Below are 20,422 nucleotides of genomic sequence, written 5' to 3'. Positions count from 1 at the left end.
GTGAATTTAAATAAGAGTAGGCTATGGTGACAAGAGAATTTTTCAAATCGGAATGGAAGAGGTGATTATAACGTATACAGTACCCACCATTTCAAGTGTATACATGTGCATGTGCCCTTGAAAAAGTTAAAACTGTTCCTAAGTGTATAAGTAAACAATAATTATTTAAATAAACAACTGAAAATTGGTATTAATTTTTAGTTGTACGATAAATTTCTAAAAATCTTTCAAAAAAAATAAATTGTGAATAATTATAATTTTAATTTTTTCGTTTACTTTTAAAATATTTATCTAAAATTTATTTTTTATTTATATAACAAAAGTATAAGAATCTTTCGGATACTTCAATAAACAGTACACACTTTTCATAATTTTTCAAATTTTAAACTATTTATTTCAATTTTTATTTACATTTAATCTAATCTAATTCTTTTACTAGTTGGTGATTTTTCACATGCCTCATCAGTATTATCACAATCTATTTCGTCGTCGATTTCCTCGTCCTGCAACTGCAAAATATCATTTTCTAACGACTCTGAAATCTGATTGTCGAGTTCACTTGCACTTTCTTCTGACATGTCTTCTTCAAAATCGATTTCGAACTCGTCTACTTCCACTGTTTTGTAAGCATTTTTACACATTTGCCCTTGGCAATGGGTGCAATACTCAGAGCATTTTTGAACTCGAGAATTCAGATCGGAGTAGCTGTGTGTTTGCTCCCCCCACCACTGATATCTCATTGATTTCACGCGGTCTTGAATATCTTTGAGTGACACTTTAAATGGGACGGCCGTGATTGCAAATTTTGAAAATTTATATCTGGAAAGTACTAAGTAGTTCAAAAAACAGCCCTTATACCCTTATAGTTTTGCTGTAAATAAGGGTTAACTTTCACGGGCTATAACTCCGAAGATAATGGGCGGATCATCAGGTTTTTTTCTCGTCTTTCCGAGTACTTTCAAACCATATTTTAAAATAAAAAAAATATTGAAAAAAACATTAAATTATTACAATTGCTATGCACTAAGAAGTTTAATTGGGAAAAATATGATGATCTTAGGTATTATTCAAGTGTCAAATAAACTAGCATTTTTTGCAATTTTTTAAATGATTTTTCCGATTTTTGCAATAACAATAATTATTTTTTCGAATTGCAACTAACTCTATCTCGAACAAAATTTAATTACAAAACTTTTTTTCCTCTTCCATTTTTGTCAAAAATGAATAGTTGCTAAGTGTCGACGAGAAATCCAAGAAAAAAATGAATTTTTTTGCTATTTAATTATACTTTTTTGCAATAACAATTAAGCCCACGTTTTTTTTTATTTGCATAGAAATATTATCGTTTCTGATGTTATTTAGAAGCCGTTAAAACAAAAATCTCCGATCATATGCGTTTTACCCAACCCGAAACAGATACCGCCTGGACTAGATTAAAAAATTTATAACTGAGCAATTTCTTGAGATAAGCGTACATTATGTTGAGTAAAATAACTCTTAAACACGTCAGTTTTGTAAAGTTGTCTTCCCGGGTGGCACAGTTTGCGTTTATTTCTAAATCCACGTCCGAAACACAGAAGGATCTGGTGGTAATGACTCTACGCACTTCCTAGAGGAAATTGGATTAATTCTGACAAGACCATTTAGTTCAGTTCCTCAACCCTGTTTGTGACAGACCCCACTCGCTGTATTTTATCAGAGATAAGAGGGCGTTTACTTGTTTTGGGTAGCGGCATAAACCCTCGTAATTTACGACATTCTCAGAATTTAATGTGCCACCGGCAAGTTGTATTTAAAAATATTTTTCCTCAGTCGACCAAGAAATATTTCATTATCTTTCGTTATTGTAAAAATGTCTGGAAAAATTAGAACCACCCCTGAAGACATGAATTACGTATCATTCTAATTCCATCAGACACCAAAAATTACAAGGCCTAGAGATTTTGACGAGGTGTCTGTTCACTTCATTCGAGATTTGATAGAGTTTGATATTGTGACGCTACTGATAAAAGTTTCAACCTAATTGTGATTTTTACGCTATTAAATTTAGCCGGGCTTGAACTTTTTAAATCTTCTGAAATAAAATTTTCACGAGGAAAGTTTCGAATTTAGAGATTAATTCAATTAGCAGTTCTCAAGTAACGGCAATCTAACTATAGTTTTCTGCTCGTTCTAGAACGAGGTACGGTCCCTTTTTTATTTTGCACTGTTAGTAATTGGAGCTTTTTATGTGATCTTACAAGAAAGATAGCGATCGTGAAACCTTTGTCGCTTTAGCTGAAGTAAATATTACCGAAGTATTACTCAAATATTACCCAAGTTTATACCACTTGTTGAAATTCTGTAACGTAATATGTATACAGGGTGATTCACAAATGATGACCAAAAATGAAACCTCGTATTCTTTGGTGAATTTTAAGGGGAGTCGGTCCTATAAAGTTTTTATCTAGGACGCTTCGTTAAAAAGATACAGGGTGTTAAACTTCAAAAAATATTTTTAATTTATTTTAAATAATTTAAAATCTAGTAAGGGAAATAATTTGAAATTGACCACATGTATTTATGTAAACATTGTCCATAATCTGAAGGCTTTTCCTAAAATTTAGAGGCTCTAGTGACGGAGATACAGGGTATCGGTGGCATATTTTTCTAAATAAAATAGTACGCCACTGCCTTACAGTAACAACCATGATATTTTCGGATTCATCTTTCAATTTTCCACAAATTATTACCCTCTTATCTTTTTCGAAAAAAGCCCTATTTTTCGAGTAAAACTTAAAAAACGAACTGAAAACACACTTGGATATTAAAAATTAACCACAAAAAAGTTCTTTACCTACTAGAGACGTGAGTACATAGATTTTGTGTAATTGCTGATGCTGAATCTGAATCCTCAGTCCAAAAACCGATTTACCTGGTTATTTTTTAATAAAACGCTAAAATTTCCCCTTAGTACAGTCATTGAAGTTGTAACATCCGAATTCTTTGAAACTGCATGGATTTGCATGAAAATTTAGAATAAGGCTCATCTTAGGCTCAAGTTCAAAAGTGACATAAGCCCGATTGACGCTTTTTGTTTTTTAGGGGTAAAAACTACCCCTACGTGAAAAAAATTGAAAAAATTAAGTTTTAAGCATTTTATTGATAAAAATCTTGTTCAAGCACAAAGATTAAATAATGTTCCATGTTCTCGAACATGTTTTATGATATATTTGATCTTTTCGACCCTTTATTTAACCCTTAAAAACTACCCCTATGCAAAAAATAATGATAAAAAATTACTTTTTAAAGATTTGGAATGATTAAATCGTGCAATTATTTAAAATAAAAGTTACCTTATAGCTAATAAAAGAATTTTTCCCTTTCAACCCCTAAAAACCACCCCTGTATTGACAAAAATGATAAAAAATTACTTTTTAAAAGCTTGGAATGCTTTAACGGTGCAATTATTTAAAATAAAAATTCCCTCATTGCTTATGAAAGAATTTGTATCTCATAACACTTTTCAACCCTTATAAATCACCCCTGTGCTAAAAAAATGATAAAAAATTACGTTTTAAATCTTGGAATGCTATAATTGTGCAATAATTTAAAATAAAAATTCCCTTATATTGTTTATGAAAGAATATTTTACTTTTGCCATTTTCAACTCTTATAAACTACCCTTTTACCAATATTAATGTAAAATATTTTTATTATAATCGATTTTTAAATATAATCAATCATAAAAAAATTGCTACGCTGCATATAAATAATCACACTAAATTTTTTTACTTATTTTATTTGTATAATATATAATATAACATATAAAAATGAGAAATCCTATTTTGCTCCGAAAAAATGTCATTGGTTTTTTTACCATAACTCGGTTAATTTTGAAGCTATAGTATCCTACAAAAAAGCATTTTAAAGATAATTTCAAGAGCTGTAAGATCGTTTGCATATAAAACCTTTTAAGTCCTTCGTTTTTTAAAGGGAAAGGATCGAAGGGCTCGAGACAGGTCGTTTTTTCACTAAAATGGATACTTCAAGCGGCGATATCTCCTTTATTTTTTATGCTATAGGAATAAAAAAAACAAAATATTTGTTGAAAAAAAAGCTACATTTTTGTTGTCTATCATTTTTTACGTATCTTTCATAGTTTCAGAGTTATTATATAAATAAGGCAATTTTTTTTGAATAATGAAAAATACGTTTTCAACTTTTACCGTACATTATTAAAAAAATACGCATTCTAAACCGGTCTAACTTCAGGATCGTATGAAAAACACTAAAACAAAACTAACTGTAAAGGGTCTACGATTAATTTTAATTCTGATGGAAATGGTACAGCGTTTACTGCTCAATTTTTCTTAAAAAATTTGAGCAACCCATCTGTTTTTGACGATAACTCCTTCAATTTTGCTCTAATTAACTTTTATAAGTACTCATTTTGAAGGTCTTTTTAAGTACTACAAAAAACTCCCGCAGCGTTATACACGTAAAATGAATCTTTTTTCCGTTATTTGATGTTGAATACATCTATTCGAGTATCCCCCTCCCCCGAGATCCCCCTCAAAACACGTCCCCTTCCACTAACCATATTTCGTTTTGTATAGGACGTACAACACTTTTTAAAAAACGATTTTCTTTGTTTATTTATAAGCTACATTTTTGTTCATTACACTTACACAAAAATACTTTGAAAAAGTGTTTTTTTTTTTCACTAAAAATTCCAAGTTTTCAATCGTGAATAACTAAAAAACTATTGATTTCTCGAAAAAATTCTTCAAATATTTTTTGCTCGAAATTTGATTCTCTATCGATTTCCATTTCCATTTTGAAAAAAAATCCTCCCCCGAGATGGGGTGTCAACTCCCAACAGGGTGGAAGCGTCAATCGGCGCTATGTCACTAATGTTCATTGACCTTTTCTCTAACTATCTGCCAAATTTCAAGTCGATCGGTTCAGTTTCAAAGAATTCGGAGGTAAAAAGCTTCAATGACTGTACTACCTGTAATATTAAGGTATCCAATCATATAATTTTTTTCATTGCTTGAAAATTCTGATATAAATTAATTGTAATTAATATTGGTTCAAAGAAATAGTTGTCGTTGGAAAGACAATAGCAGTTTTCTCCCTCAAGGCACGTTTGTCTTTAACTATAACATATATAACATTCGAGATCCCCGGCTACTTATATTGCCTTTGGGATGCACCGAGTTTTACCCTTTAAAATTAATAAATGTTTCTGCTCTGAACCTCTGGATTCGAGCTAGAATTTATCACTGAAACCATTAGTTTCGCTCGTAAGTCCCGACCCCGTTTCTCGTGAGCAACATGTGGGATATGTCTAGGTCTAGCTCTGAAATAATTCTCATATCGATATTACCTCGGATATTGCATACCGAGTGTTTCCAATTTAATCTTAGTTCAAGTTATAAAATCAATAATGAGCATTAGTGACTGTCAAAAAATGTAGGTATATCATCGAAAAAACCTATAAGTATTTTGAAAAAATGCATTTCGAAGATGTGAACCAATCCTATTCATTCCATTTACCACAGATATGTTTTTAAAATAGACGGTAGTAGGATATTTCTAACTATATAGTATATTTTAACAGTTCTAAAATTACTATCTTTCTATTTCTATTCTTACACAATGACCGATATAAATATTGGCACATATTCCCAACTCATTCGATAGCAATGTGGCCAGTAAGCTAGACATTTATTTATCGATTCGCTTTATAAATCCTTGACGTTTTCCAAATAATAGCTAATAATATGACATTTTTGTTTATTTGTGTGATCTAAAAAACATGACACATTAAGACAAGTTGATTCTTTCTACACCTGTTGCTGAAATTTTTGCGTTANAACATGACACATTAAGACAAGTTGATTCTTTCTACACCTGTTGCTGAAATTTTTCCGTTACTTTTTAATGCATCGAAAAGCTTTTTTTTCTCCGACAAGAGTAGTGATTTGCTGAAAAAAGCAATGTTTTACATAAATGTTAACGTAAAGATTTATGTCCGATTAGTATCCTTCCAGTATGCCGAAAAGTCAAAGAATTAATCATTAATGCACAAATTAAAATATGTTACAAGTTTGTTTCCTTTTAACTAAATAGTTTAATAAGTTTGCTGGTAACGGATGAAGGCACATTAATATTAAAATAAGTATGTTCTTATTTATTTCGGTGCATTTGTAGCAGTAATAGTTTATTTAATATTTATTGTTCATAAAATTTAATATTAGGTACATAATCTTGAAACGTGTAAGACTTACTGTTCGTTTATTTAATTTAAACTAACTACTTTCAAACTAGGTATAACAATTTAAATTTAAAATTACGTATTATTCTATATAGATTATAAACAAGTAAGTAATTTTTAAATTTATTCACCGGGAAAATTAGGGAAATGGCCAGAAAACTGCAAAAAAAAACAAATAATAAAACAAGAATCTTCAGACAACGGAAAATGTTTCGTACAAAAGTTGTAAGGTGAAAAGGGGGCTATCTTGACATGACCTTGAAAATGACCTTGACCTTGACTTCAAGGTCGTTTGAAGATCAAATACACTTCAGTCTTCAACAAATTATAAAAATCTTCAGAAATCTGAAGAAATTCTTAATTTCACCGAAAACAAGCACCCTAAAGGGAATAAAAAACTACGTCTTTATTGCTGGGTAGTGCTTAAAAGTAGTTAATAATTATACAGTTTTTCGACTTTAAAATGACCTTGATATCTGATCTTGTTCTTGAGTTAAGTTATATTTTATTGTAAAACTTCCCGCTCTTGTAAAAAGAGGGTCCCATTTAAAATTTTGTGTTTGTGCCTCAAGCGACCTTAAAGTCAAGGTGAAATTCATTTTCAAGGTTATGTCCAGAGAGTCCTCTTTTTACCCTACAACTTTTGTATGAAACATTTAAAAAAAATGATCCGAACTTTTATTTTGTTTTTTATGACCCATAAAATTATGGGTTAAATCGAAAAAATAATATGAGCAAAAAGTTTTTTTTCCTTTTTCAATCAAAATCCGTGATAAAAAATGGGTGTTTTCATTTAAAAAAAACAACTTCCGGTCTAAAATACTACTTCCGGTCTAGAGCGGAGGTCATAATATGGGCCTCGGTGCCCTACAATTTTTGTCTGAAACTTTTTTCGAAATAATCGAGTGCAACCGAGATATTAGGCATTTTGTCTCAAGATAAATGTCCCACCCGGTATATAGTGAGACACACAATAGAATTTTCTCCGGGCTAGAAGAAAAAAAGTGAAGCCAGTACTTATAAGCCTTAAAATGTGAATGAAATAAAACACAGACAAATTTTTGCCGGGATCGATTCATACAAAATGCATGTCGCATTTCGGTTGATTTTATATTTCTAAATATTTGACCAATTTGCTTTAATAGTTGATTGGTTATCCATTAACTTTGTAAAAAAAACGCAAAGTTCGACTGCCAATTGAGATGATCCCACATAGTTTTCTTATGGAAGGAATTATTTTTCTCTATAAAATAGCACATAGAAGGAAAGTATGAAGCTCCTCGTTTCGAGCAAACTTTGTTTCATGCATTGTCATCAACAAACGAAATAGTCGCACATTTAGTGCAGCGCCGCTTTGAAGTATGTGTTTTTGTGACTGTTTTGCATAAGAATAGTCATTTTATGTAAATTCCTAAGTATCTCTTAAATAACGTACTGTACGAAAAAATCAATAGAAACCTTATTTGTAGAGAATTTTTTGCTCTACAAAGTTTATCCTTTGCATGTTTGTGAAATTCTCAATACTTTTCAAGTTATTCACGAAATACTTTTTTTGCGGTGTGTCAGCCATTTTCCGAATTTTCCGGGTTTCCTCCCGCGCAGAAAAATTTTTTTTCCTCATCACGTGAAAAAATTGTGCAAGTGGAATTACTGCCATCTCAAAACCTTTAGCAACTGGACTAATTGTAGTTTAAACACTGTAACATGACAAATAATTACAATATTCCGAAAAAATCAATTTCAATTTGTAGCAAATTCCACCTAACAAATGTATTCTAATCAAATATAATATTTACTCATAAATGATACTGATAGAAGTCAATTAGAGTTAATATTGATTTAAAGTAATAGCGGACAAATATGAGGCCCTCTTTGGAAATACAGTAGCAGTTTTCGCTGTGCATGTATTTTACTCGTTATAGTCAGAACCCGAAGGTTGTTTTAGAATGCAGCGGGGGCATTCTACGCTCAATTTAGATTTTCATACGCGACTGGAGACCGTGGAAAATCTCTGAAGGTGCGAGAAATACGTAATCTGAGACACGCCCGGTTGTCTGTACAATTCCGAGGAAGAGAATAAAGCGTGAGGGACATTTAAAATGCTATAAATTATTCAAATATTTCGACAGGCCGGTTTGAAGAGAAAATTGAATTTAAGATGCCAGAAAAAAAAATGTGCCTAGACCTTCATTCTAAAAAAACAGCAGTACCTAAATTAAATTATTCAGACAACTTCTAGGTACTTAGGTACCCGCCTTGTATCTGTTTAAAACGTGATACCAGTTAAGAATAGATCAATGTTTGTCAGAACTGGAGCGTAACTAACTTCAATTCTCCTTGTTTCAGGCACACTCACCTCTGTTAGGTTCCGGGGACAAACCTGTAAGTATACAGATATCGAACTGAATACATTTAAGTAGCATATAGTATAGAGCAGTGGCGGCTCGACAGTTCTTAAAAACAGATTAGGGTCATTTGCGAATACACAAGAACGCATCTTATTTTCACACTTAATAAACTTAGTAAGTCCGCTAAAATACTCATTTCCATAATTAATTACTAAAATGTTACCCAGAAATAATAGAAAAGAGGTAGAGGCGGCTTCAGTACTCATTCAAGCTCCAACCTACCAGATGTGCGTCAAGTTTCATGGCATTTCTTTTTTTTGCCATCGGTACACACAAATGTTTTAACACTAAGTTCACTTACAAAGCACTTAGAATCTTATAAATATAGTCAAAATGTAGAATTCACCATTGTCCTCCCCATTGCCGTTTTCGTAATCGTGGAATGCTCTGCCTCGACACTAAAGTCACTCCGATCGAACCACCCCCGCGCCCAGCGGTCGCAAACGTTTGTTACATTTCGAAAGTTTAACCCTACCCATATACTGTAGATTTTCCTATCATCATAACGTTACACTATCGAGTCCTTAAACATTTTCAATCTCGATTGAAATATCCAGTTAATAAACTAATGCAAAAAATTAAAGTGTCAAAAGAATTTCCGAAATTTTTCCGTGATTTTTGACAGACTGTATTTAGGTAAAAAATGGTCGTGAGGTTTTCTCACATTTTTACCGCAAATAACTTTTATCAAAAGTTTGACTGTTTGAAACAAAGAAACGGTTCGCCAGATCGAGATGAAACTTCACAGGGTTCTTCTGGGTATATCGAACTATAAAAGTCATGTTTAACATTAGTCATTTCGTGAATATTTCTAATTTAGCCGTCAATTTTCTAAAAAAACCATAAATTACCATTTTTTTCCTGTTTCTTAAAATTCGTGTAAAAGATGAAAAAAATTTTTTTCCGAAAAGTTGCAGCAGCATGTTATAGGAAATTTATTCCAGTATTCGAAACTGTCCTTCAATTCTCTGTACGACCATTTGTCGCCGAGATATCGATGATTGAAGACAAAAGGATCCTTTTGCATTAAAAGTCCGATATTTCGATGAAAAATGGTCGTGTCGAAATTTAAAAAAAAAAAGGAAATTGAAGCTGAATATACAGGGTGTCCCGTAAAGTATGTTACAAACTTTGGGTGGTGATAGTACATAAAAAAATATGACTAAAAACTCTAATAAACATAACCTCTTAAACGCACCATTTTGAAGTTACAGACCTTCAAAGGTGCAACTATAAAAGTAGTTTTTATGACGTAACTCTTTGTTGGAAAAAGAAAACTTAATGAAATTTTCAGGGGCTAATCAGCTTTAGGAAATCAATAAATAATGCGGATATGAATAAAATCGAGAAAGCAGAAGGGTGTTTTTTTATCACCCTGTATCCTATTTTTTGCTAAAAAAAATTTTTCTGCAAAGGTACAGCAAGTATCATAAGATTTTTAGAAAGACCATTAAATTTAGAAATTTTTTTGTCTCTTGTGTTTTTTATGTAAAATGTTTAGTTTTCTAGTAAATTTACAAAATGCAGAGAGATGAGTGCTTCCGAATTATTTACATACATTTCTTAAGCCTAGTGAATTTTTAAGAATACAATCAATTTCCAAAATAATTTTTTTAATTAAGTAACCAAAACAGAACTAAAACAAAATATGTTATTATAATAAATGTTGAAATTGACCTCCTTCTGCATCGATACATGCTGTCAGTCTCTTTATAAAGTTAAATCTGACTCTTTGGAATATGAATAGACTATTTCTTATTAAATTAAAGGTTTCTACAATTCGCAGTCTAAGTTGATCTTCTGTATCAACAGGGGTTGCATAAACTTGAGATTTCGCGTGTCCCCAAAGATAAAAATCGACAGGATTCAAGTCCGGTGATCGCGGTGGCCAGGCTATTGGTGCATTATATCCTCTTCCAATCCATCGATTAGGAAACCGCATATGTAGATACTCTCTAACATGAACACTGAAATGCGCAGGTGCCCCGTCATGGAGGTACCACATGTATTGTCTCAAATTTAAAGGAACATTTTCCATTAACTCAGGGAGATGGTTTTCTAGGAAGTTTAAATATTCTACTGCATCAAGCCTTTGAGGTAGAAAGAAAGGCCCGAGCAAATAGTCACCTATTATTCCAGCCCATACGTTGACTGAGAATCGGTGTTGGTGATGACTATCAATGGTAGCATGAGGATTTTCGTCTGACCATGCATGTGCATTGTGCAAGTTCAGTAAACCATCTCGTGTAAAGGTGGCTTCATCGGTAAATAAAATGGAGCTAATAAATTCCACATTATGTTGGTGATGGTTAAGTATTATTCGGCAGAATTCTAGGCGTCGGGGAAGATCTTCAGGCATTAAATGTTGCACTTTTTGGAGATGGTAGGCATAAAGGCCGTTTTCCTTCAAAACACGCCAAACTGACATTCTGGAAAGCTGTAACTGATTAGCTGCCCTTCGCACACTTTCTCCCGGATTTTGTTCAAAAGATCTCAAAATTTGTTCATCTTGCGCGGGTAGTCTTCTAGCAATTCTACCACAATGTATGTAACGGGGTACCACACTACCAGTTTCAATAATCCGTCTGTGAATCCGAGTAAATAATTGTGTAGACGGCTGACGTCTCTGCGGATAACGTTCTATGTATGTTCTTCGAGCAGCTGTTGCATTTCCATTACATAATCCATAAATAAAATGCATTTCGGCATATTCTTGATTAGTAAAACGATTGTTATCCGCCATTGTACTCACAAATTAATAATTCGTCAACAGACACGATTAAAATATGGTAACAAATGTCAACTATGTTAAAAGTGACAGGCGCCTACTTTTTGAATACGTCAAATTTAACACCTAGCGGTGAGTAAACTCCCTTTGCATTTTGTAAATTTATTAGAAAACTAATCATTTTACATAAAAAATGCAAGAGACAAAAAAATTTCTAAATTCAATGGTCTTTCTAAAAATCTTATGATATTTGCTGTATCTTTGCAGAAAAATTTTTTTTGGCAAAAAATAGGATACAGGGTGATAAAAAAACACCCTTCCGCTTTCTCAATTTTATTAATATCCACATTATTTATTGGCTTCCTAAAGCTGACTAGTCCCTGAAAATTTCATTATGTTTTCTTTTTCCAACAAAGAGTTACGTCACAAAAACTACTTTTGTAGTTGCACCTTTTAAGGCCTATAACTTCAAAACGCTGCGTTTAAGAGGTTATGTTTATTAGAGTTTTTAGTCATATTTTTTTTATGTACTATCACCACCCAAAGTTTGTAACATACTTTACGGGACACCCTGTATAAACTATCTGGTCCATGCAATGGCTTAGCTGAAAAAAATGACAATTTTTCACCTAAATGCAGTGTCAAAAATCACAGAAAAATTTAATTTTTTGCGTTAATGTAGATTAGTGTATAAACCACAACTGCGTATAAATGTGTTCAGTTCAGTGAAGTTAGAAAAATAATATTTAAATGTTTACTCTGCATTTACGTGTTAATTGAATAGCACTTCAACAAAAATACCACAAACATGGCATGTTTTATTTGCATTAGTTCAAATTAAATCAACTGGTGGTTTAAACAAAATTAACATAAATTTGTTAGAGCTCTTTGACAAAGGAAGGTATTATTTTGTCTAGTAGCAAGTCTAGGAGCTAATATATCAATATCAGAGCAGTCATTCTTTGCTATAACTTATACAGGGTGTCAATGACATACTCGACCAAACTTTAATGGTGGATTCTGCGTTATAAATTAATAAAGAAAGTTCTTATAAAAATGTATCGGGAACCAGTTTCTAATTATCCAGTAAGTATTTCCAACAAAAAAGATATCTTCTATTTTATTCTAAAACCGAGTCATTTTTGAGTTATCATTTTTTTTTAAATTTAATATAAGCCTGCTACATAGTTGAATAAATTGAAAATAACTCCAAAATGATTTACCCCACAGAAGGAATTATAGGAATTTTTAGTTAGAAATACAATTTTAGGCAATTTACCTAAATTTTTTAATATCGGATAAATACCAGTATGTATATAGAATTCCACATTAATTAATCTTAAAATACGCAGCAGGAATGTCAGTGAAATTTTTACAATTGCGGGTAATAAAATCTTGTTCATTATGTGCGATATTACTAATATGATTATTAAATGTGAGTTGATCAAAATAAACGTCTAATAATATACCGCTTGAAGTGCAACACTAAAATAATATTGCAAAGTAATTGACACAACAAAATGTTATATTTTTTTATTTGGAAATGTTTAAATAAAAACAATTTTTAATAGCTATACTAATTTAGCAATAATATAATTTGTTCTTGTTACACAACACGTTTGTGATAGAAATATATAGGCAATATGCAAACACCAATCTATTATAATCAAATGCATCACATAAATCATTGGCGAAGACAGAAATAATATAGGTCCCAAATTTGATCCTTGAGGGACGCCATTAGTTGCAATATAATTGTATGAAGGGGTTAGATATTCATGAAAATTTTTGCACCTGTTTAATAATATAATTTCTGTATTTAAAACTTATTTAACTATGCTTATAATTAAATAACTTTTTCGCTTTAGGAATTATAATTAAGTTTAAATGTTTTATCAAAATTGGATACACTTAATGAATCCATGTTTTTTTTTATATAAAAACGATAAGCTCTAAGAAAATTCAATATTTCTGAAGTAATTATTGTAAAATTTATTTACCAAATTGATTTTTAAAAACTGCGTAAAATTTCATTTAAGTATTTACTTCATTTTAGGGATAAAAAAAGACATTATTTGAAATCTTTCAAAAGAATTTACCTACATTGTTATCATGTATAGATAATACATAATGCTATTAAAATTCTTGAATAAACTTTAATGGCAACAAATTACGTCACATATTATCAAAAAAAAATGTTCATATAAATATTTGTACACAGAATGTTCATTTTTTATGATACAGAATGTTCAAAGTGAATTAAACATATTTTATTAAAAAACATTTGAATTAGATCATATAACTAACATTTGTCTCTTCAAACGATTATTTCGGCTTAAAATGAAGTGTCTGCGGGCACTTGTTTATTTTTGGTTCGAAAAGTTATGCCTTAAAATTCGTTACTTTTTGAGGAAATTTTGTAGTTAACAATAAAAATTTAAATGCCGAGTTGCTGCCTCAGCGACCGAATCTGGTACATACTGCCAACCTCTTGGTTCTTCAATTGAGATCGGAAAGACTATACCAACCTATCTAGGTTGGGTCGAGTAAAATTTTCTTTTCGATTTCCTGTCTTTTTAGGGCTTCTGAATAGGTACGTGGCTAAAATTAATGACACTATGAGTGAATCACCCTGTATAAATTATTCTTTGATTTAAAAAATTATTATCAACTCGTGATGTATATCAACATGTTATTATGAAAAATTTATTTGTTACACCTCTCTGTTTCTCTATTACTCAGTAGAAGAACAGTGGCATGACATTTTAGTTGAGCTTCGTGTTAACAGATTCAGTTTACATACAAATAAAAAAAATACAGGTTCTTCGCCACGTTATCTGATTTTATGGAAACATGTGAAAAGATGGCAAACACCCCATTCTATTTAGTTATATTTTATATTTGTCAATTTTTATGTTTCTAAGTGTATTCTTTAAATATTACTCTCAAAATGTCCTTACTTAAAGAAGTAACAAATATTGAAGCCTGTGAATGTTTTTTTATTTGTTAATAATGACGTGAATAAAAAAACTTTCAGTAAAGACGGGATACCTCTTGAAATACCATGAGATCATTTTTGTAGGTTACGTTTTAGTCCAGTCATTAGGGAGGGGGGATAGTTAATGAAAAATACATACAATTAGTACAGTCAATTTTGCCCCCACTCCGAATAAACAATGGTCAAAGTAGTCAAAATGAAGTTTTTCTCAAATATAATTTTTCAGAGGCAAGATAGAGAAAAGGTCTTCACGTGAAAGTCGTAGGTATTAAAAAACCTACAATTTCATTTTTTATACATCATTTAATCTACTAAAAATGAGGGTATTATAACCCTTTATATGTGGCCACAGATTGGGCCCGATCGGTCCAATAGTTTATGAATAAATTCATTTGTTTATCCCAAACATGATTTTTTTTAAACGATTGAGCTGGGTCAGTGAGTTCATAAAAATCAATTTAAACGCCGGGAAATGATAGTTAAAAAGTTAAAAGAAGAAATAGTTAAAAGTCTGAGAATCATGTTATGTTAAAAAAAATGTTTTTTTTTCAATTTTGTTGCATTTTTTTCAATGCAAAAAATGGGTATTTTTTTTATAAATAAATAGAAGTAACTCCGGAACTACTGGTCTCAGGAACACGACAGTCATATCGCTGGATAGCTGGTAAAAAAACAAAGAATTTGAAAAAAAATATGCCCTACGCCCTTTCTGGGCCGAGATAGCCATTTTTTTTTTAAATCACAGCTCCATTGTTTATAAACATTAAGGTCTGAAATGAATGCTATATATGCACAAAGGTCTAAACTTTATGATGCATCCAACTCCACTAAGATTCATGAATAAATAAAAAACATAGTAACTCAAAGTGGAAGTTAATTTTCTTAGCTCGTTCAGTCTGCGTGGGGGGGGGGATAACCAGCGCGTGCTTAAAAAAACAGATTCAAAATCGTGCCTGCTCGAAAATTTCATCCCCCCGGGGTTGGTTTTTATTAACTGTGCGTTTGTATGTATCCAGTCATATCTCTGTAACTACTGTATTTTAACGTTTGACTGCTCATTTTTCGTGTTTGAAAACATCGTATGTTGTATCGCTTAGTTTTTCGATTTACTAACCAAAATCTAAAAAAAAATTGAATCTTGTCGACTTGATTTATTTTTCATATTATTAAAATTGTCATGTTCTGGTAACTAAGTACTCTACTGATTTTAAATTGGACGTCTACTTTTTTAATTGTTAGAAAACATCAAAGAAGATATTGATTATTTTTAGATTATTATTGTTTATTATGTATGTCGTCGATTATAACAACTTTCATGTGACTTTTTCTCTATCTTGCCTCTGAAAAATTATATTTGAGAAAAACCTCATTTTGACTACGTTGACCATTGTTTATTCGGAGTGGAGGCAAAATTGGCTGTACTAATTTATGTATTTTTCATTCACTATCCCCCCCTAACAAGATCCCGTCGCCAGATTGCTGCTACCAATTTCTTCTTGAAATCGCTCTTTTTACCGTAGAATGACTGGCCTATTTCCACATTTTATTTGGCGTTTGTTTCTAAATTCGCCGCATTTTCTCGGATAGAAACCATACCGGGCACATACATCTGATAAATCGTCTAAATAGAACGGAAAGGCGATGGCCAGATTTATGTCCGAATTAAAAATAACGGATCGCCTCGTACCACCGCTTGGATCCGCCGTTCTGGATTAAAACCTTGTGCGCCTGCCAAGATCGTTAATATAAAATTAGAAATAAATAATTTAGATCCGCCGTAATAATACAAGATCGCGTATAAATTCCGTCCCGTGAAATAATTTTGTTTAATATGCTTTTCATTAGGCGGAACGTAAGTAAACAGCCCGCTCGGGCGAGTAGCGTAAACAAAATTGGAAATTCGGATTTATGGGACGAATTTAAAAGGAACGGAGATAAATAATGTATTATTATTTAATGGAATTGGGGAATTGCCAAATGGAAATATGGGGGGGTGTGGCGGAACCAGTGGGATAATCGCTTCGAGCATAAGGATGCGGATAATTTTAAGTAAATAAAACTAGTCGGAGGTCGATAAAAGTTTTATACGGGGTGTACCGATACTATATGTACCAGGTGGCTCAAATTGCTCGGTTTTTAAGGGTTACTGCGAATCTGTCATAGATAGAGCGATAGACGAGTCCAGATCTGTTTTTTCGAGAAAATAACAATGGTGCAATCTGCATCTCTATCTGTTACCATTTTCGAGCAAATCTGCCCTCTTTCCGTTTTTGAAAAAAAACAGGGTGTTTCACATAAAAAAACAAAAGTCATATCGCTAAAACTAAAAATATTGTTACGTTTATACTTATGCCATCGAATGTATCTCAAAAAAGTGTCTGTAGAATGTTTAAATCTTTTTAAAATACATTAAAAGGGAAACGAGAAAAAGCACCAGTCGGTTTAGCTAAAAATCGAGAAACGCCCTGTAGCTCGAAAACAGATAGAGAGATGCGGTTGTTATTTTCTCAGAAAAAAAGCTCCGGACTCAGCTCATGGAGCTCTGGAGCTCATCAGATTTGCTCTATCTATCACAGATTCGCAGTAACCCTTGAATATTGACAAATTTGAACCACTCGGAATTTGGGGTCAAGATAAGAATATTTGTGCAGACAATACAGGGGATTCAAGAAATAGGTGCCAAAATTTTTAACGCGTGTTTTAACTCATCAAAAGCAACAACCTTTTTATTGATAATAATTTTTTTAGAAAACCTAATTTTTATAAAAATACACTTTTTCAAATTTTAAACCCGCCACTGGTGCATAAAGATAAAGAATTAATTCGGTTATTACTGTAAAATAATTAAATTTGTAATAAACTAATTAGATAAGTAAAAAAATGATCAAAAGTAAAAAATAACAAACTCTACTCCCCAAAAAAGAAATCAACGTTGTTATTTCGATAGATCGACAGTTATTTACTAAATTAAGTTACAATAAATGTCCAAATCTTATTATCAAGACATAATTGCACATACTTGTACAACGTTGAAAATTTCTGTCTTACCAGGATATCTAGATTACTGCGATTTTTCGTTATTCGTTCTCGTGGTGCCTCAACCGTATTACCTACAGTGAAATACACTGTCTGTTTCAAACGATCCCATAAATAAAAGTCGCACGAAATCAAATCTGGCAATCAAGCGGGTCGTGCAACTGGAAAATTTCAACCAGTTTACCGTCTATGAAAATACTAACTTGAAAATTTTGAATAACGCGCCACAACAAAAAAGTCCGAAAGACCATACCATGACGTCCTTATGTGTTCGGAGTTTCTGAATCCGAATCTGAGTCCGTTTAACCTGATCAGGTCAGTTCAAGGTCTTATCGCGAAAAAAAAGGTAATGCAAAAAAATGTTACTTTTCTTATACGTTTTTGGGGTTGCTGATCCGAATCCAGCGTTAGATTTTCAAAATTCAAGATGGCCGATCGAGTATTAACAACTTTAAAATATTGAAGAATAAAAATATATTGTCGGATTCTGCATGGATTTTTAAGTAAAAGGTGTCTATCAATTTTTCGATAAGAAGCATATTTTCCGAGAAAAAATTCATCAGTATTGGAATATTTTAATCTGTTTGTTTTATGCTTGCTTGGAGTGCATATATATATTTGGTACAAAATGTGTTTATGGTTAAAGGAGTTTTTGGGGTTACTGATTCGGAATCCGGTATATGTTTAACTCTATTATGTCAGTGTCAAGGCCATTTCAAGGTTAAATCGGGAAAAACCGTGTGAGCGTAGAAATATATAGTTTTTCCGAAGTTAGTTGAACATGTATAAAAACGCCTAGCAATAAAATTTAATGAGTTTAGGCGCCCCTAAAAAAGTTTTCTGCCAAAGGTAAAAAATTATAATAATTTGTATACAGGGTGTTTCGGTAGGAGATGTACATATTTCAGTATGTTATTCTACGTTCAATTTTAAGCAAAAAAATTCCTAACAACTTAGGTCTGGAAACGCTTTGTTTAGGATATGCAGGATGTCAAATTAAAAAAACTAATTACATTTTCTTTAATAACTTTGAGTTAAATTCATGAAATTTTGTATGCGGAGGTTTCATTATGTTTGTATGCAGGTTTTAAAAATGCCACACATATTTACGCATAGTGAGAATGCATGTTATTTTGGTACGGTTTTTCCAATGGAAATTCGTGGGTTACTCGTAGAGAATATCGGAGAACGGTTCCAAATGCAAGGGTGTTTTTTAACACATTTACCAAATTACGTGAATCCGGTTTTCTTCCAAATAATCATTATCATTTTGAAAGAGCGGATAACCAAAATACCAATGAAAAAAAAATGTACATTACCCAAACAAGACTTGTATCCTTTCCACATTTAAAACGTAAAAAATTTTCAACCAAGAGATCATGCCAGAAGATTGGAATTTTGTGAATAAATTAACGCTAATCGTCAACTAGTTCCAATAATGCTTTTTACTGACGAAGCTGATACATAATTAGCACTCTAATACATAATTTGCATGCATCATCATCTTTAGATCAGTTTTTAACAGAGACTTCAATAAGGTGTACATTTCTTAAGTAGAAAAGATAGGGGAAAATGTTTTTCTATTCCGAAATAACGTACACCATGGCACAAAAAAGTTGAATTATTGAATGATTTAAAAGGATCCTAATGGTCGCTTGTGGCGCCCTCTGGGAGATACAGCCAATCGTCCATAAAATTTGAATTTGCTGCCCCAAGAAACCTCCGCATACAAAATTTCATGAATTTAACTCAAAGTAGGCGAGAGTTATTAAAAAAAATGTAAGTAATTAATTTATTTTTTTAAATCTGACATCCTGTATATCCTAAATCCTAAATGAAGCGTTTCCAGACCTAAGTTCATGTAATAATATTAGTAAACAAAATATCCCTCTTATTTCTCCCTTTCGCGCTTGTAATATGAATGACTCCGAATTCCCTATTGCTGCACTGCACTGCTAGGCAATTTGTCAACCACTCGTCAACAACTGAGATTTATTGCCCAGTCGCCCAGTGCGGCTTTGTTATACGCCGTTTGCCCGCGCGCCCCTTTTCAACTGGACGTATACATTTCTACGACTTCCTCGTTTAGTTCGACCGGACCTGTATATGGGTATGGCTAAATAAATATGGGAACAAGTTTTTTAAATATTTCAATGCCGAGTTGCTGCGTCAGCGACCGAACCTGGTACATACTGCCAACCTCTTGGTTCTTCAATTGAGATCGGAAAGACTATACCATCCTTATACTTTTTTGGGCTTACTAAATGTAAATCCTCATTACAAATCTACCTCGCCTTTATGATGTCGAACAATTTTATTGTCAAAAGGTCTGCCGATTTGAATTGGAATTTAAGAAACTCAGTGTTTACATAGCTTGCATAACTGAGCATTGGTGTAGAGATTTTGAAATTGAATCTGTGGTTATCCAAGGATATAGAGTTGCAACCATTTTTTGTAGATCTGTCAAAAGTCATGGCGGTGTATTGATTTGCTGTAAACTGTCAATTCAAAATAATATAAGTGAAATACCCTCTCTTCAGCGTATGTCTACTGAAAAACATTTTGAAGTTGTTGGTGTGCAAATGGATGTAAATGATAATTCTAAGTTAAAAATAATTTCGATATATAGATCACCTGATGGCGACTTGGGTATCTTTTTTGATCAGTTGGAAGTTGTTTTAAGAAGTATTGTGAACTCTAAAACCATAGTAATATTATGTGGAGATCTTAATATTGACTTTCTGTCTAATAGCATAGCTAAGCTCCAATTGTTTGACATTTTTGATTCTTACAATATAGTAAACCTTATTGGTCATCCGACAAGATTTAGCAGTGGCCTTGATTATATCTGCAGCAATATTCGTAGGGAAGGGTCAATTAAAAAAGCTGTAGTTCTAAATAATGGATTATCTGATCATTCAGCTCAGCTGATTAAGTTTAATTTAGGGAAAATTGAGACATCCGATTATCCGATAAAAAAACGTATTTTT

At 32.2% G+C, this 20,422-nt stretch overlaps 1 protein-coding gene across 6 annotated transcripts in view; it reads left to right on the top strand.

Annotated features, from left to right (window-relative positions):
• LOC108909914 (disks large 1 tumor suppressor protein) overlaps positions 1 to 20,422 on the top strand; it is a 215,581-nt gene that overhangs the window by 96,325 nt on the left and 98,834 nt on the right. For 5 of the 6 annotated variants that reach the window (XM_023455318.1, XM_023455316.1, XM_023455317.1 and 2 more), the window contains one exon: positions 8,609 to 8,644. The exons of the other annotated variant lie outside the window; for it this stretch is intronic. In XM_023455318.1, coding sequence (XP_023311086.1) covers positions 8,609 to 8,644 — 36 coding nt within the window. The remainder of the gene's footprint in view (positions 1 to 8,608; positions 8,645 to 20,422) is intronic. 6 annotated transcript variants of the gene reach the window in all.

Source organism: Anoplophora glabripennis, unplaced genomic scaffold (genome assembly GCF_000390285.2).
Source record: "Anoplophora glabripennis isolate ALB-LARVAE unplaced genomic scaffold, Agla_2.0 scaffold623, whole genome shotgun sequence".
Taxonomy (NCBI): Eukaryota; Metazoa; Arthropoda; class Insecta; order Coleoptera; family Cerambycidae; genus Anoplophora; species Anoplophora glabripennis.
Note: the sequence above shows the minus strand (reverse complement) of the source record. Positions and strands in the feature narration are given on the sequence as shown.